At 46.2% G+C, this 27,193-nt stretch overlaps 1 protein-coding gene across 1 annotated transcript in view; it reads right to left on the bottom strand.

The window, feature by feature from the left end:
* HCN4 (hyperpolarization activated cyclic nucleotide gated potassium channel 4) overlaps positions 1-26,972 on the bottom strand; it is a 49,676-nt gene extending 22,704 nt beyond the window's left edge. Inside the window, exons 1-3 of the mRNA XM_063314069.1 lie at positions 26,799-26,972; positions 26,212-26,726; positions 13,678-14,101 (exon numbers count right to left, since the gene is read on the bottom strand). Of these exons, the coding sequence (XP_063170139.1) occupies positions 13,678-14,101; positions 26,212-26,726; positions 26,799-26,972 (1,113 nt within the window). The remainder of the gene's footprint in view (positions 1-13,677; positions 14,102-26,211; positions 26,727-26,798) is intronic.
* Between the last annotated feature and the right edge of the window lie 221 nt (positions 26,973-27,193).

The following is a 27,193-nucleotide window of genomic DNA, read 5'->3' as shown; positions in this document are numbered from 1 at the left end:
TGGTTTGCCATTGCCTCCTTCCTAGGGCTGAGAGAGAGGGACTGGCCCGAGGTCTCCCAGCTGGCTTCATGCCTAAGGAAGGATTAGAACTCACGGTCTCTAGTCTGGTGCCATCACCACTATCCATACTGGCTCTTACTACCCAAAGCAGCTTATAAGGAGGATAAATTATTAAGAAGGAAAGAGAAAGGACCTTAAAAGGTTGCAAGAGTTGAGACATGAATGCTTCCGTGGTGTCTACAGGATTAGGGCGCAGAATCCGCAGGACCACAAAAGAGGTCCAGCAGGGTTAGTGCCCATTTATGAGGATCTAGCATGGTACAATGCAGATGTCTCTCCAGTGGTGAGTACCCCTTGTTTTCAGCCCTGCTGGCTGGAGATGATGAGAATTGCCAGTCAGCAACATTTGGACAGCCACCTGCTAGGCATTCGTGATCAGTGACAATCCAGGGCAGCCTGAACATTCCTAATTTTTTTTCTGTGAAAAGTTGGTGGCTGCATCTCTCCCCTTTGCCCAACTCTGCTTTGAGAGTTTGGAAGAAAAGGACCTCTGCCCGAGTAGCTTTGCTGCCAACGCATGAGCTGGCTTGTGCTGTCTGCTGGCAATATTGCTGATACCACCAGTCACCACTGGCATAGATGTCTCCCTTCCAGTCATCATTCCTCTCCCTCTCCCCAGACCTTGTGCCAAGTGTCAGTCAACCAGGCAGATGGATTCGGCTGTCCCCAGCACCAGACTTCTCTCAATTAGAGAAGCCAACCTGCTAGAGAACTAGAATAAAGGAAGGAAGATAGATCCCAGAAGGAAGATAGACCCCAGAACCATGGAAACCTAGAGTCAGATAAGGAGAAGATGCAGTCATGGTGTGGACCACAATTGGCCTTTGCATCTGCATTGTCCAAGATAGTACAAGAAAGGTGGGAGAGCCAGGGTGGTGTAGTGGTGAGGGTGCTGGATCAGCACTGGAGAGAACCAGGTTCTAGTTCCCCCTCAGCCACAGAAGCCCCTGTGGTCCATGGCTGAACTCCCACCCTCAGCCATGGAGATGTCAAAGGGACTTTGAAGATATCAACACAGGAGCAGGGAGAGATGGTTCAGGCGCAGAAGCTCTCAGAGTAAGCTCCATGGTTCAAATTCCCTCTCAGCCCGAGAGCAAATGGGGAGTAATGGTGAAGGTGCTGAATTAGGAATGGGGGGACCCAGATTTTGGTCTCCCCTCAATCATGGAAGCTTCCCATGGGGCTTCAGGCTGGTCATTTTCTTTCAGCCCAAGAGCCAGGATTAAGCTACTGGACTGGCACTGAGGAAACCCAATGTTTAATCCACCCTCTTTTCCCTGGGAGACTCTGGATCAGTCACACTCTCTCAGCCCAACCGATCTCCCAGGGTAGCTGTGGGGAAAAAAACAGGCGGAAGAAGTACTACAGTATGTATGCCCCCTTGAGCTCCATACAAAAGAGTGGGATATACAGTAAATCAAAGAAACAAAGAGGGATGAGCAGAGCTCCTTGGAAAAGATGCTTCAAGGAAGCCTTGTCATTTTCCCAGAATTTCAATGGCGAAGCAGCCCCTGCTTCCAAATGTCCAGGTAGATGACCTCACTGCCCCTCTTGGACCAACAAACGGGGCTACTGCATGCATGCAAAAGCCAGCCTCAACCCTTCAGCCAACTGGAATGGTCAACCCACCAAGGCAAAGCAGATGAACAAGGCTGAGCCACTGACTGTTGAGCTGCAATTTTTTGGCTGAAATGGGATGTCATTGCTTTATGCACCCTTAACATTGTAGAGCAATTGCTGACCAAAGGCTTACAATAGGGTGGTCCCCCCTTCGTTGGCCCTTAACATCTTGGGGAAGGACAAGCACCCCAGAGGTATGTTATAGAAGAAGGGTAGAGTCAGGGCCTTCTGGTTTTTTTTCACCTGTTTCATTTCTGTTAAACTTTCACCAAGGGTTCACTGTACTGTTTTCCTGCATTTCCAGCTTTCCAACGGTAGGAAATTGTGCCATCAGTTTTCTGCAGTTGCGGCCAAAGCCACAAAAAAGCAACCCAGGAGCACCCTTGGGACCCCTTTTTCACCCCCCTGGCTTAAAAGTAGGCTATTATAGTTCTTGTGCTGCTTTGTGCCTGGGAAAGGTTGAGAAGGGGCCACAGTCCGCCTTGAGAGAAGGTTGCTGCCAAGGTTCCTGCGTTGGCTGGAGATCAGAAAGACAGCTGCTGACAGCCCCGATGAGTCTCATCTAGAGGCATGTATGTGTCTTGAGATGGAAGATAAGAGAAAAGCATTTATTGATATGGCTGCTTTTACAGCAGCCCGTTTCTTGAGGAACCCATTGTGCCTCTCACCCCAACGTGGAGAAGCTATAAATGGTTGGAAAGGCCCTCGAATTCCTGACACTTCTAGGAGTAAGTTCAAGAAGCACGCCCTGCACTAAGTGAGTATTCCTGCCCTTTCAAGGGCAACTTCAGAGGAGCTAAATCCAGGAACAGGGGTGGCAGTGAAGTTTGTACAAGTCTCTAAGAGGGGAGAGTCTTAATTTTTGGAAGCCGAGACACACAAGCCCAACTCTCACCAGGACTGGCCGTTGGACATTTTGGTGTCTTTCATCAAGACCTCACTTCCATGCCAATCTGAAGAGACAAATTGCCCGGTTCTCACTCGCAATTTTCAGTTTTGAAAGAAATCAACCCAGGAATGTACGTGTACAAATATAAAGAGGGATTGCTAAATGCACTTTCTGGCCAGTGGTGTGCTGGTTTACACACTGCGTGTTCTTAAAATGCATTAGGTACTGCATGTTATAGGGCTGATTTCCTTATTTAGAAGCCCCATTTTAGTTCAAATATTCACAGAGCAATTTGCAATGAGGAACACTGCGAGGTACGTTTAGGGAGAACAGATATGGACGTGCAGCTATTAAGAGGAGAAATTTCATGACTCCCGCAAAGTATTCATTATGAAGGGAAAGGCCACATAGAGGAGATACACGTTAAGGCCCTCTTAAATGTTTTTACCGAAGAGGCTTTGCCTCTCATGCTTGACGTGGGGGTGGTATCAATCTGATTGATACAGTGTTGGTTCTTTTGCCTTCGCTCCCAGAAGGCTTCTAAAGTAGGAAAGCTCCTTTAAGGTAACAGTCCCAACACCCCAAATCTGGATGAAAATGGAGGCCCTAAGCAAACTTCAGAAAAGGTGGAATTCTGCATAGCACCCCAAAAAGACACAAGAGCATCTTTTTGCACTTGCAAAAAGAGCACATCTGCCCCCCAGAAGTCAGAAGCCGACACCAACTGCAGACAAAATACGTTATTTCAGATACAGCAAAATCCATATAATCTCGCTGCAGCAGGGAAGATTTTGACGAGATGAGCTACAGCGCCTCCAAGTGCTAAATGTTGTGGATGGACCATTTCTAACCCTCCCACCCCCTTTCTTACATTCCTCTAACTTTAACTCTGATTTGGACTATCCTTGTAACAGAAGACAACTGCAGCCCAACATTAGTTTCCATGTAACATTAGTTTCTCCTCCTTCCTTTCTCTCCTCCCTTCCCTTCCCTTCCCTTCCCTTCCCTTTCCTTCCTTCCTTCCTTCCTTCCTTCCTTCCTTCCTTCCTTCCTTCCTTCCTTCCCTCCCTCCCTCCCTTCCCTTCCTCCCTTCCTTCCCTTTCCTTTCCTTTCCCTCCCTCCCTTCCTTCCTTCCTTCCTCCCTCCCTCCCTTCCTTCCTTCCTCCCTTCCTTCCCTTTCCTTTCCTTTCCCTCCCTCCCTTCCTTCCTTCCTTCCTCCCTTCCTCCCTTCCTTCCCTTTCCTTTCCTTTCCTTTCCCTCCCTCCCTTCCTTCCTTCCTCCCTCCCTCCCTCCCTTCCTCCCTTCCCTTCCCTTCCCTTCCCTTCCCTTCCCTTCCCTTCCCTTCCCTCCTTCCTTCCTTCCTTCCTTCCTTCCTTCCTTCCTTCCTTCCTTCCCTCCCTCCCTCCCTCCCTCCCTTCCCTTCCTCCCTTCCTTCCCTTTCCTTTCCCTTCCTCCCTTCCTCCCTTCCTTCCCTTTCCCTCCCTCCCTCCCTCCCTTCCCTTCCTCCCTTCCTCCCTTCCTTCCCTTTCCTTTCCTTTCCCTCCCTCCCTCCCTCCCTCCCTCCCTCCCTCCCTCCCTTCCTTCCTCCCTCCCCTTCCCTTCCCTTCCCTTCCCTTCCCTTCCCTTCCTTCCCTCCTTCCTTTCCTCCCTCCCTCCCTCCCTTTCTTCCTCCCTCCCTCCCTCCCTTTCTTCCTCCCTCCTCCCCTCCCTCCCTCCCTCCCTCCTCCTCCTCCTCTTCTCAGATTACGGCAACAGAACAGCATCAGAATAACAGAATGGTGATTGCTTTAGATGCCAAGCTGAACAATGCAAAACAGTAACCCCGATGGACATTCAAAGCCCCAAAACCTGATGTCATTGGATAAATCGACTGGGAGTAAATAAAACCAACAACTCCAAACACAAACATTTAAGAATTCCTGAGATGGATGTTACACCCACTGTTGAATGGGAAGAAGAAATTATTTACTTACTGTGCAGAGATTCTAGATTTTGGCAAAACCACTACGGCTTCCTCAACACAGACTTGGAGGTTCTTTCTGTGAACAGGACCATCCTCTGATGCGCAGTTATTCTTAAAGCACAAGGAAGAACACGCTCCAGGAATTAAGGCTCATCCATACAGGAAGTGGGCAAAACAAGACACAAGAACAGACGAACAATCCCACAGATATACAGGTTTATATTCCATTTTTTCAAAGGTTGGGCAAGTCTATACCAGCCTTCCTTCCACCTTCCACCTCCAGATGTGCTACAGCTACAGCTGTAAAGGATTGCCACTCTGTCCAATTGATGGCTTTTAAATTCTTGTCTTCTAAGTTTGTTAAAACACATGAACTTGTTCCATGTAGTGATTTCATTTACTTGAAAGGCATACTAAACCGTTTGGGAGCATGTTGTGGAGGCAAAACGACTATCCAGACATATTTTCTAAATAACAACATGCATTTTAAAAAATATTCTGTAAATCTTGAGGTGTCTACAAATATGCTAATAATCTGTCAATATTCCTGGCTGAATAAACACAAAATCAACCAGGGTTTGGGCAAAGCCAGCCCACAGAGATGATTAATTCCACTCGGAGCGCCAGGAGATCAGACTGGTGTGGGCTCAGAATAGCAACTTGCAGAGAAATTAAATTCCCCCAGCGCTTCTTCAGTGGCTCTGTTCCAGGGAGAAACCCTCCCCAATCTGCTTGGCTGCTCTTCAGGAAGGGACCATCCCGGCCTATCTGAGCACATTGGTCCCTGGTGGCAAAACCCTTTTTTGGGCAGATCTGGGCTGGTTCAGCTAAAGCGATGGTCAACTGCATCTCAATGCATGAAAGGTGTAACTGCATCTCTTGCAGAGCTCCAGAAACGCTGCAGGCCAGGAGCCCAAAATTCTTGTCCAAAGCAACATCAGGCATGTGTGAATTGTTCTCGAGAATGTATCAGCTTGACCCCGAATGATCAGAGTTAGGTACGAAAGGGTCTTCAGTCCTTTCTATTTGCAGCCATGCCATACATGCATATTCCCATCCACACTCCACCATGCCAGGACTATTAAACCATCCATTCTGGAAATTCAAAGTGCAAGATTCGGTCCTAAGGCCACCAAGGACCTATGTGCTCAGATCAGCAGGGATGGTAGCACAGCAGTGTCCAGACGGAGTGCCTCAGCCCCACCCCGATTAATGAGAACAACTTGGAGGAAGAACAATTCCAAGGAAGATTTTAGCCAGGGACCTCTGATTGGTGCTGGAGATGATGCCAACAGCTCCTGAAGGAACAGCCAACTCAGGATGCTGATTTTTACATGGCCAAACCAGTACCATCGACTCATAAAAGGAAGATGCAGGGGAGATTCCCAAAGCTGGCAGAAATGTGGAAAACCACATTCTGAGGTTGTGGAATGCTGAGAAATTTGGGAGACAGAAGGAATGAGGGTGCAAAGGGGGCTTCCTAGAGGAGAAAGCATCCCACAAGGTTAGGAGCCACCACCGAGAAGATCCTGTGTGTTGATGCTAACTTGCAATCTCTGCTGGTGATGCTGATCAGAGCCTGTGGTGGGGCAGGCTTGTGGGAGGAGGTGGCCTGGCTATGAAGGTGCACCAACCCCACGCATTGCAACCCTCTTGAGAATTTGATTTTAGCACCAGTACAGCCATCTAACCTCTCTACTCCTCTCTGGGGCCATTTTGTTGCGCCAAATAAAGACATGAAAAATTGCTGTCTTTTAGCATACAGGTAGTCCTCACTTAAGGACCATAATTGAATCCAGAATTTTGGTTGCTAAGTGAAACAGTCATTAAGCAAATCCGACCCAATTTTCCAACCAGTTTTGCAGTGGTCATTAAGCAAATCACTGCGGGCTTTAAGCAAACCACATGGTCATTAAGTGAATCACAGTTCCCTGTTGATTTTGCTTGCCAGAAGCTGGCTGGGAAGGTTGAAAATGGTGATCATGTGACCACAGAACACTGCGACAGTCATAAATGTGAACAGGTTGCCAAGCACCCAAATCATCATCACATGACCGCAGGGATGCTGCAACAGGCATAAGTGTGAGGTCACAAGTCAGTTTTTTCAGTACCATCGTAAGTCCGAACTATCACTAAATGAATGGTCATTAAGCGAGGAGTACCTGTACCAATTTTTTCTACTTTCCAGGAATGTCCACAGTGGGATCAAAAAAGTCAAGACTGCAAGGTAGAAAAGGTGGGGCCTTGACTGTGTGGTTGTGGCTGCCCATTTGACTTTTTTTGACCCCTCCCTGAAGATGCCCCTGCTTATTTTCTACCCATGCATCGAGATTCACCCTTCCCTGTTCAAAACCGACCAACGATTCCCGGTCTCCCCAGACATGCACTTGCTCCCAGGGAGGAAAAAGGATTGGCCAGTCATCTGAGACCAAGGTAAAGGGAGCCAACAGCTTGGGCCCACTGCAGGAATTCCCACTGATGCCAGCTGTGTCCCTGATGGCAGCTGTCCCCCAGCCCTCCTCCCTGCAAGCATTCAGGGGAAAGAATAAACAGCTTGCTCAGCCCACTCGCTTCTCTCTTCAAGGGACTTTCTATCTGCATAAAGCACAAGGCGATGCCTTTGTCCTGCATGCTGATGCAGCAGCGGGCCTTCAAGTGCATCCCAGCTGAGTCACCTCCCGTGACTCCACAATGTGGGAGGAACTTGCCCTGCCCTCGCCTTTTGTCCATGTCTGACTCCAGCAATGAAGAGGTCACGGTGATGGGAAAACAGCAGGCTTTGCATGGGTATGAACCCTCCACCGATCTGGCACAGTGCTCCCGGGACTTAACTCCATCCTATGTCTACCAGCCTGTCGGTCTCTCTCCATGGATCTGTGAAACTGGTTGGACCAAACCTGAAGAAGAAGACCAAAACTGAAGAAGAGCCACCAAGGAAAACGCAAAAATCACCTTTGCTGCTCTTCACTTAGGCTTCAGATGATCAAAATCTAAAGCAGAGAGAACAATATAAAGAAAAATATCTAGATGATAAGATTCATCGACAGGGGAACAGTCTACACATGGAGATGGTGGGTTCTTTATCTCTGGAGGTTTTTAACAAGAGGCTGGACAGCTACCTCCCACGAATGGTTGAATTGGTTTTCCTGCATATTGCAAGGGTTGGACGAGATAATCCTTGTGATCCCTCCCAACTCTACCATTCTATGACTGTCTGATAAAATTTGGATTAGGGACCATTTTGATGGCATTGCACCATGGCAGAGGAGCAGACATGAATATAAATTAGATACAACACAGACAGAATCTTGCTACAATCACAGCTCTAATCCCACTGAGATTGCTTTTTTGCAGTGTTCATCAACACACACATGATCATATATGACAGGATGAGAGAAAGGGAAATTTCAAATAAAATTTCAGCCAAAGCTGTATGTAATAAGCCTTCCAGATTTTCTCCCAGTTAGACACTCTATTTCACTGGAACTGCAGGACAGAACAAGAGAATAGCAGCCACATGAGTGAGGATCTACTCATCTCTAATTTAAGTAAATCTTGGCTGGGCAGGTTGACTTTTGTCTGGAGAGGAAAGCAAAAGAAAAATGATGAGTTGGCTCTTGTAGACCCAGATCTACTGCTCAAAAACTGTTAAAAACTCTAGAGAGAGATGTTGTTAGCAATTTCTCTCAGAAAACCAACCAGGATTTCCTGCTGAGCTGAAAATTAAGGTTGAAAATGAAGCAGAAAAGCAGTTAATTGACTGCAAGATGGGATCCTGCACCTGATCCCAACCTCTCGAGGGGAATGTCCAATTCAGATTCCCCAAAGGGGTCTCCATGATGAGCAGTTTCAGACAAGCCGCCAGAGGTACAGACAAGGCAGGATTGCGGTGTACGATTTCCAGCATCTCACCATTTGAACCAACGGCAGGAATCAAGCCATCTAAGATACAGATGTGCGCCTGCAGCTCCAAGTGCCCAATCAAACCCCAAACATTTTTTGCACACACACACCCCAGTTGCTCAACTTAAATTCAGTCACACGACTGTTGAAAAGGGGGCTGGTTTCCTACCCTTTTCACAAGGAAATGCCCCCAAACCGCAATATTATTTCTAAATGTTCAGATTAAAATATTAAGAAACGCTCGCATCTTCTCCAACCCCCTTAACAGAAAAATCTCAGAGGTTTATCTTGATTTTCGGAGTCTTCCCACCCTCATCCCAGTCAAGCCATTACCTTCAACATCTGACATGGCTTCCTTACACCACTACAAGCAACCTAGGGGCATTTCAAGTTGTTACGCAATCACGTATTAATGAGGAAAGATGTTGCTCAGGAAATCCACTTCTGGGAATCAAGCAAGAAAGGATGGTTTTCCTCTCTAAAAAAGCTGCCTGCTTGATGCATACTTCATAAGGGGATGAAAAACAACAAACAACAAATTACCACCCCCACCCCCATGCTTAACCTGAATTCATTAATCTGGCAAACAGGATAATAATTATGTGTCCACAAAGTGTCTCTTAGGTGATTATTTTCACAGTGGTGCTCTGAAAATAACTTTGTCCACATGGATACTACCCCTTAAACCTTCACACCTCTTGGCAGCCAACCCTGGAACAAAGCTGGACTTCAAAATTGGAGTTGGCTTAAAGCTCCCCAATTGGCCCAGGAGTGACCAGTAAGGGCCCATCCTGAAATCACCAACATGTGACCCCAAGACCCTTTTGGTGGGATCTTAGGTACCTTCTCCAAAATGCAGCAGTGTTAAATGTTGGCAGCCCTGTTTCCCATCCTTTTGGGTGGGATACATATAAACACCATTCTACAACCCCCGGTAGACACATCTACCCCAAAAGAGCGAGGAAAAAAATTGAAAATCATAGCCCCATTCCTACAAGTATGGTAGAGCCACGCCTTTTCTGCATCATGGCCCTGCCAAATGCATCTCCTCCACAGATTTCAGAAGTGGCTTGCCCTTGCCGCCTCCTTCCTAGGGCTCAGAGAGAGGGTCACTCAGCTGGCTTCGGGCCTAAGGCAGAACTAGAACTCTCCTACCACACCTGATTGGCTCTTGGGCTGAGAGAGGGGGACTGGCCCAAGGTCACCCAGCCGGCTTTCATGCCTAAGGCGGGACTAGAACTCTCCTACCACGCCTGATTGGCTCTTGGGCTGAGAGAGAGGGACTGGCCCAAGGTCACCCAGCCGGCTTTCAGGCCTAAGGCGGGACTAGAACTCTCCTACCACACCTGATTGGCTCTTGGGCTGAGAGAGAGGGTGACTGGCCCAAGGTCACCCAGCTGGCTTCGGGCCTAAGGCAGGACTAGAACTCACAGTCTCCTGGTTTCTGGCCTGGTGCTTTAACCACTACACCAAACTGTCTCTCTGGGGACAATCCTTACCACCACTAAAAAGAAGTCTAAATCTTTGGTCTCTGACTGCTTCATAACAGAGGCAGAGGCAAAGAATCAAATTCAGTTGCAGGCCTCTTATTCAAGCAAAATGCTGCATCAGTGATGGAAGATCAACCTGTCTTCACCTGGCTATCAATAATTGTTTTACAACTCTTTCATTCATTGTAACATTGCCAAGTTAATCTGCCTTCTCTATCATTTCCCACCTTCACAGTTTGTGAATGTCTTTCTCATCTTTTATAGTTGTGCTGTCTCTTGTTTTAACCAGCGCATGTCGACTGAGTTATATTTGTCTGAAAAGTGTGTAAAAGTGAGAGGATGTGAAATGCTAATATGTCATTCTATTATCCAATAAGCCTGCTTCCCCATCAGTTAACTGGTTCCCAAGTATGAAGGTGCCATGTGATGGGCTAGGAAGTTTCACGAACATTCCCATAGGTCAGGAAATAAAGCATTAGCACAGAAGAGTGTTTTTCAACCTTAGCAAGTTTGTGTGGACTTCAACTCCCAGAATTCCCCAGCCAGCATGCTGGCTGGGGAATTCTGGGAGTTGAGGTCCACGCATCTTAAAGTTGCTGAGGTTGAGAAACACCAGCGTAGATATATGCTGCTTATCTTCTATGAGAGAAGGAGAGATGTCATTTTGGAGATGATTGAAATGCAGCCTAATTTTTTGCTCCTGAAGATGAGAAGGCTAAGAGACAAAGTCTTACAAGGCAGCACGGAATAGAAAAAAAACTAAGGATGATATAGATAAAGGAAGGGGGAAATAGGTTGTAAAAATTGGCCAGGAGATAAAAGTGACACCTGCTGTTCTTAAGTATTTCTGGGCCAGGTCTGGGAAGAGCTGGTTCAAATTCTTGCTTAGTCTGGAGGTCACTATGTGCCTTCAGCACCTGGACAACCATGAGGATGTAATATGCAACTGATAAAATAATCCCAAAACATAAAGTTCCTACAATGTCCTCAGCCTAATGCTCTTCTAAGTTATGGTGGAAAACAGCGGCCCCATCAGGATTGAGTAACTCCATCTCTCCTCCCCAGTGCTGGAAGCTGGTCACCAAAGAGATTTAGCTACCACTGAAGCTCGGAATCTGAATCTACATGAAGAATAGGTTCCTGTGGGAGAAACCTACTTTATCAAAAAGTGCCTTACCACTCAACCCACTATAACCCAACCAACAGAAGCTATGTGAAGGATAATGCTGCCATACATCAGAAACATCTCAGAAACTACCAACAGACTGTTAACAACCACATGGCATCACCGTAGCACATAAACCAACTAATACTCTTCAAAATATCTTAAGCAACCCAAAAGACCCAGTAGCCCAAGAAGAAAAAACAGGAGTTATCTACCACATACAGTGCAAAGACTGTAACAGCCACTATGTAGGACAGACAGGCAGAAGACTAGCAGAGCGCATCCACGAACACCAGCTGGCAGTCGGAAGACACGATGAGAACTCCTTAATCTCACAACACATGGACAGACCCAACACATAGTTTCAACTGGGAAACTGTGAGCATCCTAGACCAAGCCAAATCCAAAAGCGCCGGGGAATTCCTGGGAGCCTGGCAGGCAGACCAAGCAGCCATCAACAGACACATAGAGGTAAACAACATTTACATACCATTCAAAAGAGACAATAGAAAAGCCAGAAGACCAGGACACTCCCTTGCCAGCAATCAACACCCAGATATGCAAAAATCAACACTAGGATTAACACCAGATGAACCATCAAACAGCACAATGTACCCTAATCAAGGTAACTCAGGCAATCAACCAGGCAGCAAACAACAGCCCAATCAACGAACTCCCAAGGAGAGAACAACACCCCTACCAACACAAGCAGGGCAAGCCACGGTATATAAACTGAGAGCAAGGCTCACTCCCTCTTTGCGCTGAAGTTGCTGCCTATAGCCTGGCAATGAAACATCTGCAAGAAAACAACAAGGCTCAGGGAGCACCCAGGACTCCACAGTTCAACCCTGAACTACAAATATTCACTTTAATTGAGAAACCTATTCTCCATAGGCTTCTATGGAGACACGTATAGGTGTTTTCTCCATTCTGTTTTTTTGTGCTCAGCAGAAAAATCGCATGGAGTTAAGCATCCTCTTCCCAGCCATCAGTTCTCACCAATCAAATATTTTGAATCTCACTCCGCTTTAGTATTAAGAGCCGAGCACAAGCCTGACACACCTGAATGTCCTTCTCACGGTGGTCATGCTCTTTCATAATCCTTTCATCATCCTTCTCCTTAAATCCACCATGTTGCTTATCAAACTCCACTTTTACTATCTCCAGGCTATCCATCTGCCCCTTATCAAGTCCCCTAATCACAGAACACCCCATGGAATTCAAACAGTGGTTACCAGGATTAGCCTGGTAAAACGCACTTTACTCTCCTCTCTTCATCCTTGCTCCAAAATGTAGCAATGAAGTTATTCAAATATTTACCTTTGATTTTTTAGCCTATTACTCACTACCCATCTCTCCATTAGCCTTTTCAGAAATCAGACACTTCCCTAGCCCTAGCGGAAAGCCAGATTGCAGCTTCTGAGGAAGGGGGGCAGGAAGAAATTGCCATCAGCATGTCTGGCCCCACCTCCAAATAGAGTGAAGTGTAAAGAAAAGGTGAATTTTGCAAGGCTGAGCAATCCATCATGAGACCTACGTTGTGGTTCCCCAGGATACTTGCTCCTGCAATCTGATTTTGCGGCTTATTGAGGAGCCATCCAAAGTCTAACAGCACCCTCCTGTTGGGTCCAGCAATAAATGGTAGAGCACAGAGTGGAATAAGTAGGGAGAGAAGACGGGGAATGAGAGAGGAAACAGTTGCACCTGAAAAGCCAATGCTTTGCCATAGATTCCCAGTAGATGACTTTCAGTCTGACTTTGAAAGAAGAGTACACTGAAGGATCAAAGAACACCTCTTTTTCTTTACATTTCATGGGTAGAGCTGAAATTCTGGGATGGGAGAGGGTGGCAACATTTGCAGCAATCCCTAGACATTTTGAAGGAATAGATATGGTGATGCCATCTTAGAAGGTGCATGAAAACTCACCAGTGAGTTTCATCTCCTTGACTTCAACATTCGTTCCCACTTTCCAAAGAACTTGAACACCTGAGTTCTGCCTATAAAATAGCCAGCACCAGTAACTGATTTTTCTCCTCAGCTCCTCAGAAAAACCACACAGCTAGGAGATTTGGAGGAGAGAAGCACAGATCCTGTTTCATTGGAAGTTCCTCTGTGAGAAGTCCAGCTTGAGAAGCAACAGAGCCAGTAGCCCTGGACAAACAGCCACTCCCAATGGTGGCTTCAGGGCAGGACTTGGACAGAGGCCCAGGGCCCTCTGCAGCAGGACTGGGAGAGACCCAGAATTGCAGGATTGGCTTTTCAGATTTTGAAGTAAGAGAAAAAAAGACATTACAATACCAGCATGAGACTATCTGAATGGGTTTCCATTACACTGTTAAATTCAGTTTTAAATAAACTTAAAATCCTTGTCATCTTGACTGATCTGGTGCCCTCCAGAGAGGTTGGAACTACAGCTCCAGAATTCCCAGCCAGCTTAGCTGAAATAAAGGAATACATTTCTATGGGCTTCTCTTGGGAGTAACCGGTGTAAATAGATCCAGGAAAACCCATCAGTGTTCAATATGTTCTGCCTTAGAATGGGCGTCTTTCCACACCCCTTAGGATGGCTGGTTCATCTTTACTTACCTCCTCCCATTGATGAATGTATCGTATGAGCCTAGACAGTCTCAGGAGCCGCAAGAGGCTGAGGATTTTGGTGAAACGCACAATCCGCAGAGCTCGGGCTGTCTTATAAACCTCTGAATCGATGCGCGTCTCCACAATCAGGAAAATATAGTCTACTGGGATGGATGAGATAAAATCCACCACAAACCAGCTTTTGAGATACTTCATCTTAATCCTCTGGGGGTCAAGGATGATCTCTGTGTTGTCTTCCACCACAATCCCCGTGCGGAAATTGAGGACCAAGTCAATGAGGAAGAAGGTATCTGAGACTACATTGAAGACAATCCATGGGGTTGTGTTCTCATCCTTGAAGAAAGTGATGCCTACTGGGATGATGATCAGATTTCCAACCATGAGGAGCAACATCGTGAGGTCCCAATAGAACCTAGAGAGCAAGACAGAGACATGGGACAAACACAAAGAAAACACCGATGGGGTCTAAGAACTGAGATGTGCGTCAACTTTGTCCTCAAACTGGACAAATAACAGCAGGTGTACACCTAGAAATAAGTAACCAAGACACCTCTGAACACACATTTAGTTCAAGAACTTGCTCTCAATGCTAGTGTTCATAACCCTTTCCCACAACAACCTCATCCTAATTTTCCTCTGAAGCTTTCATCTAATCTGAGGAGGTGAAACAGAAAGTTTCTTCTGTTGCTGAACAACTGAATATCACTTAGGGCAGCTATTCACACCTCATCCCAACAAAGGAACTGTATCACCAGAAAACAAAATAAACAAGAAATGGATATAACAGAGGAGTCATTCCATCAGCACCAAAGATATAGAGCAATACAGATCAAAACAAACATTTCCTGTTAAACTACCTGCACCTGCTACATAGGTGTCTGTCTATGTAGGATCTACGTAGCTGCAAATGAAAGAATAATGCATGGCATTATTCAGAATATTTTGTCCCAATTTTTAACATTGTTTTTCAGTTGTTCTGCTTGCTTACTTCCTCAGATAAAAGCCCACAGCCATTTACATCATCCCTCAATATTGACAAGGGAGATTAAAACTGGAATATTTCCTCCAAATAAAAAGGAATTGCAAATGGTTGCTTAACTTCAATGCAACACTCCTATTCAGCAAAGGCTTATTTTTTTTCTAATTTTTTTTTACTCCTTTATTTGCTCCCAATTTATAATTATATCTATATAAACCTTTGTCAGCAAGTATTTATTCAATGTTCTACAATCACTGAGATATCCCACGGATTTATCTCTGGCCATGTCAAATGGCAACATTCTGAAATATTAATATCAGTCACAGAAGTCACATTAATTCCCAGTAATCTGGGGTGGCTTTTTTTAGGGTTGAACTGAAAGTTCCCAGATTAATTTTTTCAGTCCCAAATTGAGCCTCTGGAGAAGCTAAAAAGGGTATCTTTTCCCCCTGAAATTAATCTTTCCCTGCACCTTTTTTCCATCACCTCCTGACATTTCTTCTGCTGATTTGGACTGAGCTTCAAGGCAACATCATATAGCCAAATGAAATTTGGTTACAATTATACCAGAAACCAATTTAGAATGAGACCAGTTATTTCTCTCTCTCTCTCTCTCAATCTCTGATATCTTCTTTGCTGGGGGATTCATGAGGGGGACAACACCAACAAAGAAGATGGTAGCCACATCTATACAATTGAAGCTCCACCCTTTTTTATATATATATTGAATATGTGACACACATAAAAAGGAGACAAGGCTTCACTCAATGGCCATGGCCATCACCTTGACTTTTCTGACCCTCCTGCAGATGCCCTTGCTTCTTAGTTAAAAACAGAATTGGGGAAAGCCCCTAATTCTTGCCAATGGTTTCTATCTTACAGTGCTTGCAGGATGCTTCTCCGCCCCCCACTCCCACCCAAAAATACATGCCTTGAAACTTACATGGCAAAACTGAGATTGTCATCAATTTCTTCTTGAGGGGGAAATGCAATTCAATTCTCAGGTTTAATTGCCCAAGGAAAGTTGGCCTTAAATGATCTAGTAGCTGAGCAAGCCATACTTATGTTCTCCTCAATGTCTTGTAGACTCTTTCTCCCCGACCTGACACCTCCCAAGTAGTTTGGGCACAATAATTCCTACCCAGCATGGATGATGGGGGAGGGGGGAGGGGAACCCCGACAGCTCCTTATCCTCCTTTCTTAAAGGAGACATGGGAACTGTGATTGCATAATGTTCAAACGGCCACTGACAGTCACTTCAGCAGTAGAGCCCCATGTTCTACGAAATCGTACTTGGCTACCTTTGACTTTCAGCTCACCTGCTTTAAAGCTACGCAGCCAATATGAGCTGCATTAAATCCCTTGGGTCAGCTATCAATTAGTCATGGACCACATTTGGCAACATCGCATTCGATTCTTTCCAAAGCAGTTCTTATCATAAAAGGGAAAGTCTCTTACAAGAGACGGTCTTTTTGAATTCTTTTGGTTTCCATGCCAGGAAGAACAAAAACCAGAACCCGCAGAGCAGGGCTATGCTTCTTTCTAAGGGAATTCCAGACCTGTCTTGAAGGTCTAAATTATTCTACCTGGATAATTACAGATTATCTTTTCTGCTGTTTTAATATAATCCTGCTCAGAAACTATACCCTATCCTTTTGTCAGATGGAGAGGCCAGCTGGGGGAGGTGTGCAAGTCAGCAAAGGAGTGAAACGTTTTACAGGATTGCAGTCTGCTGGAAATTTTTGCAACCGTAGCAAGCTTTTCCAAATGAAGCCTGACAAACATTTCACAAAAGTCATCATGGAATTATTTTCTTCAGTATTTTGTGACCTAGCAATCCTTTCAAGAAAGCACACTAAGTATATTTTGCTTCATGAGAAGGATGCACAGATCATGTCAACTGTAGTCTGTAATGTCAAACCATCGTTATAGTAATGCCAAACCACAGTTGGACTTTCAGGACCAAATCCCTATGCTCATATACTTTCTTGCTCCCCTCTTCTCAAGTTTTCAGAAAATGTTTACAGTAAGGTATAACAACAAAATCTTAAAAGCCTGTCCAAGTTTCTCTCTGTCTCATCTTATACTTAATAAAATCAAGGTGAGGTTATTTTGAGTTTCCTTTTCACACTTCCTGTATCTCAGGACGGGGAGATCTTCTCTGCAAGTCCCACCTTAACATTTTTTCCATACCAAGGTCATCTCTAATCTTGTTTAATCCCACCCTATCCTTATGGAACATCTTGCCCACAGAGGTCCAATCTCCCCACACCACACCACACCACACCACACCACACCACTTGCTGTTTTGCTTAAAACAGTGCTGTTCTACCAGGCATTTGAAAATTAATTGGCACTAGGAATACTTTATATTGGATTTTAGTGCCTTGTTTTATATTAATATCTAATATTATGGTCATTTTTAATTAGAATAGGTTGAAATTTTTAGGGGATTGAGTTGTTTTTATTGCATGTTTTATGCGCTAACAAGCACCTAGAGCCTTGGGGCTGCTGGAATGCACATTTAGGGAATAAATAAATGAACAAATCAATTCTTTTTCCCCCTTTTCTTCTTAATCTTTATATTTATATTATCTTTATTTATTGGTTTATTATATTGTAATTTATATGTTTTAATTCTGATTTTATTGTAAACTGCCCAGAGTCCCCTTCTGGGGGAGATGGGCGGTGATAGAAATTCGAAAAATAAATAAATAAATAAATAAATAATCTGGTGTTGCTTCCTATTCGGCAATCATTCTTCTTTTTTCCCAGCAGCGTCACATTTGCATCAGAGATTGGAGTTTGACGAAAAGCAACCGAGCACATTTCTCTGATTCCTATCTCAAATACTTCCAAGTTCTGAACTCACTTTTGAAATGACACAATTATACCCACTGCAGTGCAAACCAAACACTTAAAACAACAACAGCAGCATGAGCAGAACAGTGACTTGGCGTTGGGACGTGTGCGTGGGTGGTGTTGCATCTTGGCAATTGTTGCCCAAATATTGAGTAATATATGTGGGACTTGCTTGCTGATCTATTTATGGAGAAATTTGGAGATGCCACCTCCGGATTCTTTAAAAATTGCAAAGTAGGGTTATTTTAGTGGGCTTTCTTTGTGGTGTCAATCAACACCTCAACACATTTCTTCCTTGGGTCATCTCCTCCTCTTTTGAAGGATAACATTAGGAAAATATCCTTCACCACAGTGGCCTCAATCTCATTCAGGGCCACGCTCACAAATTTCTCAAAGCTGTTCTGAAGAACTGATGGAAGACATCAATTTGTGGATAAAGAACCACGGGTTCAAATGTAGTTAGGAAGCAGGCCGAATCAATGGCAGAGTTAGATGAAAGTCAATGCATCTGAGAATCTGCCTTTTCTCTGAAGCAGCCAGTTTCCATCTGCCACCATCCTAACCCTTTATAACTTGGCTAGCAAGGGGCTTTCCTCAGCTCATTGTTGCCACAGCAAGAGAAATAAGATCTCATGGCCTTCATGTTTCCAGAAGCACATTGGGAAGCACAAAACTGTGGCTGAGGCAGGATGTCAAGATAATTATACTTTATAATTGGGGATTGGATGAGCAGGCAGGTGTATATGACTTTACTCAGGAAAAGGTAGGACTGGATTCGCTGAAGCTTACTGTCCAGGAAGTCAGTGAAGAATTGCTGCCTTCGCCACCTTTTTAATGAGGAAACAAACCAATCTTGATCCTTCTGGAAAACCACCACCGGTGTGCTTATCCGACACTCCAGATCAGCTTTGTACCTTTGGCAATCCCAGCTTTTCCACAGCAGCTTGTTTCCAACAGGTTTGCATGCACACCCTTGTTTAGTGTGACTTCGCACAGCAGATTCGTTCACAAAGCAAATGTGCACCCACAAACAGAAACATGTAGACGTGAAAGGTAACAGCTGCCAATTACACAGCTGCACTGCCACCCAGCTGGCATCAGATTGACACACAAATCTGTATTTTCCACTGGCGAAATTGGGAACAAAGCAGGACAATTCCAGCCAAAGGGAGAGACTGATGGGGAACAGATTAGAAAGGACAGTTTGAATTTCTACCAAAAGTGATGCTTGTATTTTCTTACCCATTATCTACTTTTCTTTGCCTTGTGACCAACGTACATTTAAATCCCATTAACAACAACAACAAAAAGCTGAGGTTGGTGGGAAAATAACAGGAAGTGGAGTGGGGGGGGGGGAGTCTAGCTTTAGATCAACGGCAAAAGCCAGTTCTGCATCCAGATCTTCTTGGAAGCCTCTACTCTTGGATCTCTTTGGCTTCCCTCTCAACCAGCAGAAGGTTGGTTATTTGTGTCGCATGCTTATTAAGGCCTTGCCTGGGCAAACAAAACCCACAGCAAAGCAAAAAGACAACCATGCCAAGCTAGAAGGGAACACATGGCTAAGTTTGTTAAAGCTGGCACTGGTAAAATATGTCTCCTTATTAACATAAGGGCACATGGGTGGTTCTTCAGCAGTCAACAAACATCTTGTGTTTTGCCATTTGGAAGCCAAAGGCAGGCAGAAACAAAAGCAAACAAGAGATGGAGGCTCTTCTCCAGCTCTGAGGTCATCTGAGATGTAGAGAGTAAGGAAGATGACCTTGACAGAGATATGCAGGTGCTGTTGACTAGGCAAAGCATTTCTGAAGTCCAGAACGTCCAAATAGCATTTGGAAGCAGCTCAGGCAGATAACATCCTAATTCACTGACCCAGAAGAAGGAGGAGGTGCATAAGCACAACCAGGCTTGCAAGATTCTGTTATTAGAGCCACTCTCAATAAAAGTAGTTTTAGCCTTCCTATAGAGTTGATCTCATAGGCTGGTCTACCAAGGGGTGCTGACATGAGAAGATGTTGGAAAGCTTGCAGTATTTGCCTCTTGTATTGAGGTGGCCTTTCCAAGCTTCTGAAGTTCCGTTCCTTGATCGCATTCCTGCCAAAAGAGTCCAGATCCCTGAGCATTTGCCAGCCAATTTACAGGAAAGTCATGTACTTATTCTAAAAGTCCTTCCTACTTATTTCCAGACAGTTCTTGAAATTGATTTTGAAACTGTTAAACAGGCTAGGCGCTGAGCAATTCCATCATAGGAGGGTCCTCCCAAACAGACTAAGATCTGCTTTAGGTTCCATCAGTTAAAGAATCTGTATTGTCACCCAAGAAGGAGCAGCAGCCCCCCCCCATTGTTCCTTCTTTGACACAATCCCCCTTCCTGGAAGGAGGCCTTTCTTTTCTTGTATCTTCTGGTTTCTACCTATCAACCTTAACACGTTAATGCTGTGCCTCTGTTTGATCTACTGTTTCCCTTTTTTGGAGGGGGAGGTACATTTTGGTGTAATTATTGAAATCATTCTTTTAATTGACACAGGGTTAACGGTCACTTAAGAATGGCTATGGTTGAGAAGTGATAAATATTTATTTATTTATTTGTATCTCAAATTTGTACTACCGCCCATCTCCCCCTGAGGAGGGACTCTGAGTGGGGGAAACTGGAGAAGAAATGAGGAGAAATTTGTCCTTCCTTCCTTCCTTCCTTCCTTCCTTCCTTCCTTCCTCCCTCCCTCCCTCCCTCCCTCCCTCCCTCCCTCCCTTCCTTCCTTCCTTCCTTCCTTCCTTCCTTCCTCGTCGCTTTACTAAAATCTCTATGTCCCTCAATAAAAAGATAGTGGGCAGTTCCCAATGGCAGGGTTGTTAAATTATTTGAAATCAAGTGTTGTGTGCTGCCAAATGCAGTTCCAACTGTGGGGGGAGGGGGGAGGGGGGAGGGCAGGCGGCAAGGAGAGATGCCACCTTGCTGAGAAATTGGAGGAGCGTAAGAAACAAGGGCTGTTAAGGATGGAGACAACAAGTCTTTAGAATGTGGCTTTATCAGCTTCGGGAAGATAGAGCTTTCCTCATTTAGAGAATCTGGGAAGGATTCCGAGACCTTCTTGGCAGAGGCTATCTGTATGTGTGCGTGTACTGAGTGTGAAAATTTAAAGAGCAGATACAAAGTCTGAAGAACACCTCATTTCTAAGTCCTGCCTGCCAGCAGGGTCTCCTGCCCTCCAGAGGGGGGCATTGTGACTTCCATTGTGCCCAGACATGGTTACAGAAGAGAGCTGGGATTTTACAGATCTGGAGGCAACACTTTCCAGCACAGTTAGTGGGTTCCCAAATACACATTTAAACATACCATCTGGGGATCTGGTCCTCTATAGTAGGAAGCAGGCAATTTTTTTCAGCTTGAGGTCCATACTGTGACTCTGACTGGGCTGGGCTGTGAGCAGTGATCCTGTGGTGCCATTCTCTAAAACTTCTGGACTTTGATTTTACATTTTGGAGGGCCTGGGTGGGTTTAAAGGGGCAGTTTCATCAAGGTGCCTATTTTGCTTCTCAAGTCCATGGAAAACTAAGAAACCTTATCCTAGATTTTAAAGGGGTGCAGCGAAGGCCTTCAGCTGCTGTGAAGTTTAAGCTCTCATTTTGATTTAAAACCTCAACAATGCCTCTCCCAGTGCAAAAGAACCCCCCCCAAAAAACCTCCAATGCCCACGAAGCTATTCCAAATGGATCAAATTACACCCCAACCCAAGTCAACTCAAAATCCTCAGGCTGATGCCCTCCAGATGGGTTGGATGTAAGTTTCCATTGCTGATCGCATGGTGATGGGCAATCAGGAGCAATGTTTAGATCTGGTTGTCCTTTAGCTACACCCTATAAAACTTTATGTTTTGATATCAGTGAAATCATTTTTTTTAAAGGCAAAAATCAGGAAAAAAAATGGCTGGGTGGCGATCAGCAGTGACTATATATCTTTATATAGTCTTTTCCAGAGACTATAATTCTTAGACTTGTTTGGAATCATCCCTCTGGGAAGCTCAATGCATTTTACATGGATTGTTTTTTTTTCTTGGCTCTGGAAAAGACAGACCCATCCAACATCTTCTACTACAAAATAGTATCTGTCACAATTCTGTTGGTTTCTCACTATTAACTCTGTTGCACTGGATCCATGCCTTCCTCCATGTTATAAAACCTTCAAGCTTGGCAACAAGTGGTTTCAGTGGTTTCCAAGATCCAACAAACAAGATGTTGTGGATTTTGAAAATATACAATAACTGTGATGGAATGTATATACTGGCTATAATAGAACAAGAATTACATCCCACCAAGGCATGGGATGTAAATCTACTTATCTTAGCAGGACTTAGTTTCACCCAAAATGTGTTCAGGATTGCAACTAGACCATACGTCACATTCATGACCTTCTAAGGTGCTTCTGGTTTTGATTCATTTAACCTTACCCAAACTCTGTGTGTGTGTGTGTCTGTGTTTGTGCATGTGTGGGTAACGCTATGTACATCTCAGCCACCAAGAGTCTCATGAGCATAAGTAATGAAAAGCAATAAATAAATATATAAACCAAAATGTTCGATGTATTTCCTCAGAAGCCAGATCCATTCAGTTAAACATCTACTTGGCTTCTGCCAAAACTGTTCATTCAAGACGTGAGAATGAATATCAGAAGGAAGGAATAAAGTTGACCATAAAATTGCCAAGTTCGAGAAACACTGCTCTAAAGGATTCCGGGAAATAGTCGATGTTTGCCACCAAAACCCATGCGAAGTTCCACTTTCCTTAAGATCTGCACCCCAAGACTTGACTAACCCCATTTGCCCAAGTCAACTCAAAATCCTCAAGCTGATGTCCTCCAGATGGCTGATCGCATGGTGATGGGCAATCAAGAGCAATGTTTAGATCTGGATGTCCTTTCGCTGCACCCAGAGGCTGCAGAATACTAAGCCCATTAGCAGGAGGTGTGTCACGTAAGAACAGAAGAGAGAATTAGTGACTGGCAACCCCTTATGGACTTTTTGCTGAAAAAAGGAAAAAATGAACTTGGGCTTCATGGGTTAGATGATTAGAAAGGTGGACTATGGAAAGAAGGAAATTATGTTGTAACCTTTGAGAGAGAGGGCAAAATATAAATGTATTGTAACTGCTGTTAAGAAGATGGGAAGCCGCTTCTTTATAACGTTTTCTTTTCTTTTTCTTCTCTTTCTTTGCACTTTTTTCACTTACTCATCGCTTTTCTTTTCCTTATTTATCTCCTTCAAAATTTGGATTGCTTTTATTCTCTTAAAATTTTCCTTTTTCTTCCAGTGGGTTGCAGAGATTATTACTGAATATCTACTGCTGCATATCGACGGCCCTATGGACGACTTCTAAGCCAACATGTCTCAAGGGTCTCAAGCACCTTTGATGCTTTTGCTCCATCAAAGGGAACGGCTTTCAAATTGGGTGTCAATGACTGCCTTGCTAGATACAGAATCAGGGTTCCCAAGGAAGCTTGCCTTGAGTGTGCCTTCATCTGCAAGACCCACAGATGGGATGGGAGGATGGGATGGGATGGGAGGATGGGATGGGATGGGAGGATGGGAGGAGGATGGGATGGGAGAATTGGATGGGAGGACAGGATGGGATGGGAGGATGGGATGGGAGGACGGGATGGAGGGAGGATGGGATGGAGGGAGGTTGGGATGGGGGGAGGATGGGATGGGATGGAGGGAGGATAGGATGGGGGAGGATGGGATGGGAGGATGGGAGGATGGGATGTGAGGACAGGAAGGGATGGGAGGAGGGGATGGGAGGACAGGATGGTGGGAGGATGGGATGGCATGGGATGGAGGAAGGAAGGGAACCCAGACACAGCAGCCTATTTTCATAGTAGACCTACCCACCACAAAGTCCAACTTCAGGATTGTCCCCACAGTAGTGGGCAACACCCTCTCCCAGAATGAGGTAATAACAAGGCTTTCAAGTTTTTAGTACTGCTTGTGACAGACTGCGTCCAGGAAGTCAGAGAAAGGGGAAGACCATGGCATAAAGTCTGGGGGTTCTCCCTTGTTCCTTGAAGACCTTCCCATCAAACTCAAGCAGCTTAAGTGAAGACAGTTGGTAATGGTGATGGTGATGGTGATGATGATGATGATGATGATGATGGCCTTTGCAGAAGAGAAAAGGGGGGTTGTCCAATTGATAGGCATTACAGATCTGCTGAGGCATTAAGCTATTTACTGACACTCTCTGAGTGTCATGTTCACTGTTTCAATGTAGTTTATACATCGTAACGTTTCACATGCCATGGCGCTGATGCGCGTTTCTGTTTGGGAGGGAGCTTCTGTGAGACCTTGTGCCAAGCTCTGTATCTGAAATCAGGACAATGGAACGTGTTTGGGTTATTTTCTCTGCTCAAGGACTTTTCCCGCAGACCATCAGAAACCGTCAGGAGCACCTGGGATTGTGGACTTGAGAAGATTCTATGGGGGGAGGGATTTCATTTGCACCAAGGGTTTTTAGTCTGAATTTGCCGCACTTCCATCATTCTCAGCTTTCTTTGCAATCCTGCATACTATTCTTCAATAAATCAGATATCTTTGAAACCCTGCTTATGAGTCTGATGTACATTAGAATAGGCAATCCTTACACTGAGGAACAGGAAAGAAATCCATCCCATCATCATGGATTTGCCATGTGAAGCTGGCAATCTTATCCCATGGCTAGCTTCCCAGTGACCAATATTTTAAGATACCCTGCCTGAGAACATGGAGACTTCACTTAACTACAGTGGCACATGCCTACTGATACAAGCATCTTCCATTAAGTTTTCATATTCCTTCCAAAAACCAACTGCAGCATTGAACCAACCCAGCTCAGATGGTAGCAGACCCTTCAGAGGCTAATTATGCATCACCTAACCAAGTCCTTCGCTTCAACATTTCTTATATTGAATGGGCAATCCCATATTTGACCAGTAAAAGAGCAAGCAGCATCAGAAATCCACATCTACTTTGTCTATTATGTGCTGAATTTTATAAACCTCAACGGCATCTCCCCCTCCCCCAGCTTACATATTAAAAGCCCCAGATGCCTACCTCTTTAATTTCTGCAAAGTTATTGTATAAGCCGATTGTAATTAAAATCAACACCATCAAGTCAGGCTCTTGATTATACATGCTAAACCATCTCTTATTGCCTGCAAAGTTGGATTTCAAAGCAGAAGGTTGCTTTGCAACCAGGTAATTCTACTTCTTTCAACTAAGCCCCTCCTAAATTTCCTGGGGCTCAGATTCGGAATGGAAAAAAAAAAAAACTCTGGAAGTTAATTTTGCCCACTCCTTTCCCCTTAACTTCTCTTCATCCCATGGAATCCAGGCAGTCTATTGAGCAAAAACAAAACAAAACAGAAACAGCAGCAAGAAAACCCTAAAACAACATTAAGACAACATTAATCCTCACTTAAAGAGAGGGGCCAAGAATGAATCTCTTTTTAATTTTACGAAGAAATTATCCCACTGATGAACAAGGCCTGCCCTAAATATTGCACTTACACAGCTTTGGAGCTAAACATATTGTTGTGTGATACCAGATGTTTGAGGTATCAGATGTTTGATGTGTGGGGGAAAAGTGAAGCATCCCAGGAATGGGTCTGTAGAGGTGTCAGCCAATCCAGACACAGATTATCCCACATGTTTACTCAGAAGTAAACCTCATTCCATTGATTTGAAAACCAAGGAGAGGGAGAATCTGGCTTCTGCAGGTACTAGGGCAGTGTTTCTCAAGCTTGGTGCCTTCAAGATGTCTGGATTTCAACTCCCAGAATTCTCCAGCCTGCCTTGCTGGGGAGCCTTGCTTGCTCCTGAATTCTGGGAATTGAAGTCCACACACCCTGAAGTCACCAAGGTTGAGAAACACGGCATTAGGGGCTGAATTGTTGCACATGGAAGGGCCAACTATATTGGAGGGGTGGAAGAAAGTCTGTTCAACGCATTGTATCTTTTGGAAGTCATAATCCATGAGGGAATTGTTCTGCCAAGGATGGTGTGGCCCTTGGAAAGAGGCCCTCTAAGGAGAGCCACCCCACATTTTGAGGTTGTCCTCCCCATGATTCCTCTGCCTTTGTTTCTTATCCTCCCCCAGGCCTCTTTCCTCACCTCCCAGACCCACTTTTCATTAGAAGAATGAAGAGATAATTTTGCTGCATTGGATTGGCTGTGCACTGGGATTAAGGAGTTCTGTTTAGATGGGAGTACCAGATTCAAGTCAATTTCCCTGCTGGCTGCGGAGTCACTCCCTCTCACAGCCCAACCGACCTCACAGGGTCGTCGGGGAAGAAAAGGACCCCCCCCCCCACTAGGCCACCCCCAGCAATCAGAGGGAGAGGGAGTTTACGGGTGGAATAAATCAATCCGGTCTGTTGGAGGAGACCCGTGTTAGTCTGTGGGGGCCAAAAATCATGAATCTGGTCTCCCCGTTTCCGACTAACAAATGTGATTAAAGGGCGTGCGCTTTTAATAGCATTTGTTAGTCGGAGAAGGGGCGGCCAGAGTCCTGATTTTTCGCTTTGATCCCCGGACCCGCCAGACAGACAGGCGCAGACTAAGGCGGGCAAGAAAGTTGAGAGGGATCGGATCGAAGTCCGGGAGTTCCGCGCCCCGTTTGCCCCCGGCAGACTCACTCCGGATTAATGCCGCATTGGGTACCTGAAGTCGCTGTAAGGATGGATGATCCAGAAGCCGGCGGACTTCACCCTTTCCTGCTCCCTCTCGACCGCCTTTTGGCTGCCGAACATCCGCAGGGAGAATTTGTTGACGCCCGGCTGCAGCAGGGCGCCGAATTGCCGCTGCATGAAGCCGGCTTGGCCCAGCCGCTGCTCCTCGTCCGGGCTGATCTGGTCGCCCGCGCCCCCGGCCCCCTCCACTTTGACGAAGGCCGCGGCGGGCGGCGCGTCCTGGCGGGTTGCGGGGGCCGGCGAGGAAGAGGAGGAAGCGGCGGTGGCGTCCGCCAGGCCCGCGGGGCTCCGCTCGTCGCCCGGGGACGCGGCCTCGCCTTCGTGGCCGATGAGCCGGCGCCCCTCGCCCGAGTCGTGCGGGTGGCGGCTGGCCAGCGAGGAGCGGCTGCCCTTCAGCCGCCGACAGTCCCCGTTGGTGCTGCTCTTGGCGCTCGGCCGGCAGCCGCCGCCGCCCGCCGCCGCCTCTACGCTCTCCCCGGGGCCGCCCTCCGCCGCTCTGCCTCCCGGGCCGGGCCTCGACGGCTCCGCGGCCGCTGCTGCTGCCCCTGCCCCGGGCGCCGCCGAGGGCGAGAGCGGGTGCAGCCGGATGCTTTTGCGCCGCGCGTCCTTGCAGCCGCCGCCGCCGCCGCCGCCGCCGTCGTCGTCCTCCTCGTCCATGAGCGAGGCTTTGGGGGCGATCTGCTGCGGGAGGCTGTAGAGCCGCTTGCGCATCGACGGCGGCAGCCTGTCCATGGCCGGGCCCCGCGTGCCGGGCCGGGGCGCGGCGGCCAGAAGAAGCGGGGCGAGCCGAGCGCGGGCGGAAGGGTCGGGCGAGCCCGAGGCGGCGGGAGCAGCCGCAGCTTGGAGGGCGGCGAGGGCGGGGAGGGGAGCCCCGGCTCAGCCCTCCTTCTCCCCGCCGGCCGGCCGGCCCCCACCAGCGCCAGGCTCAGGGGACGGCCGTCAGCTGCCCAGAC

The sequence above is a fragment of the Candoia aspera genome, chromosome 13, assembly GCF_035149785.1.
Source record: "Candoia aspera isolate rCanAsp1 chromosome 13, rCanAsp1.hap2, whole genome shotgun sequence".
Taxonomy (NCBI): domain Eukaryota; kingdom Metazoa; phylum Chordata; class Lepidosauria; order Squamata; family Boidae; genus Candoia; species Candoia aspera.
The sequence above is the reverse complement of the archived record's forward strand: the minus strand, read 5'-3'. Positions and strand labels throughout refer to the sequence as shown.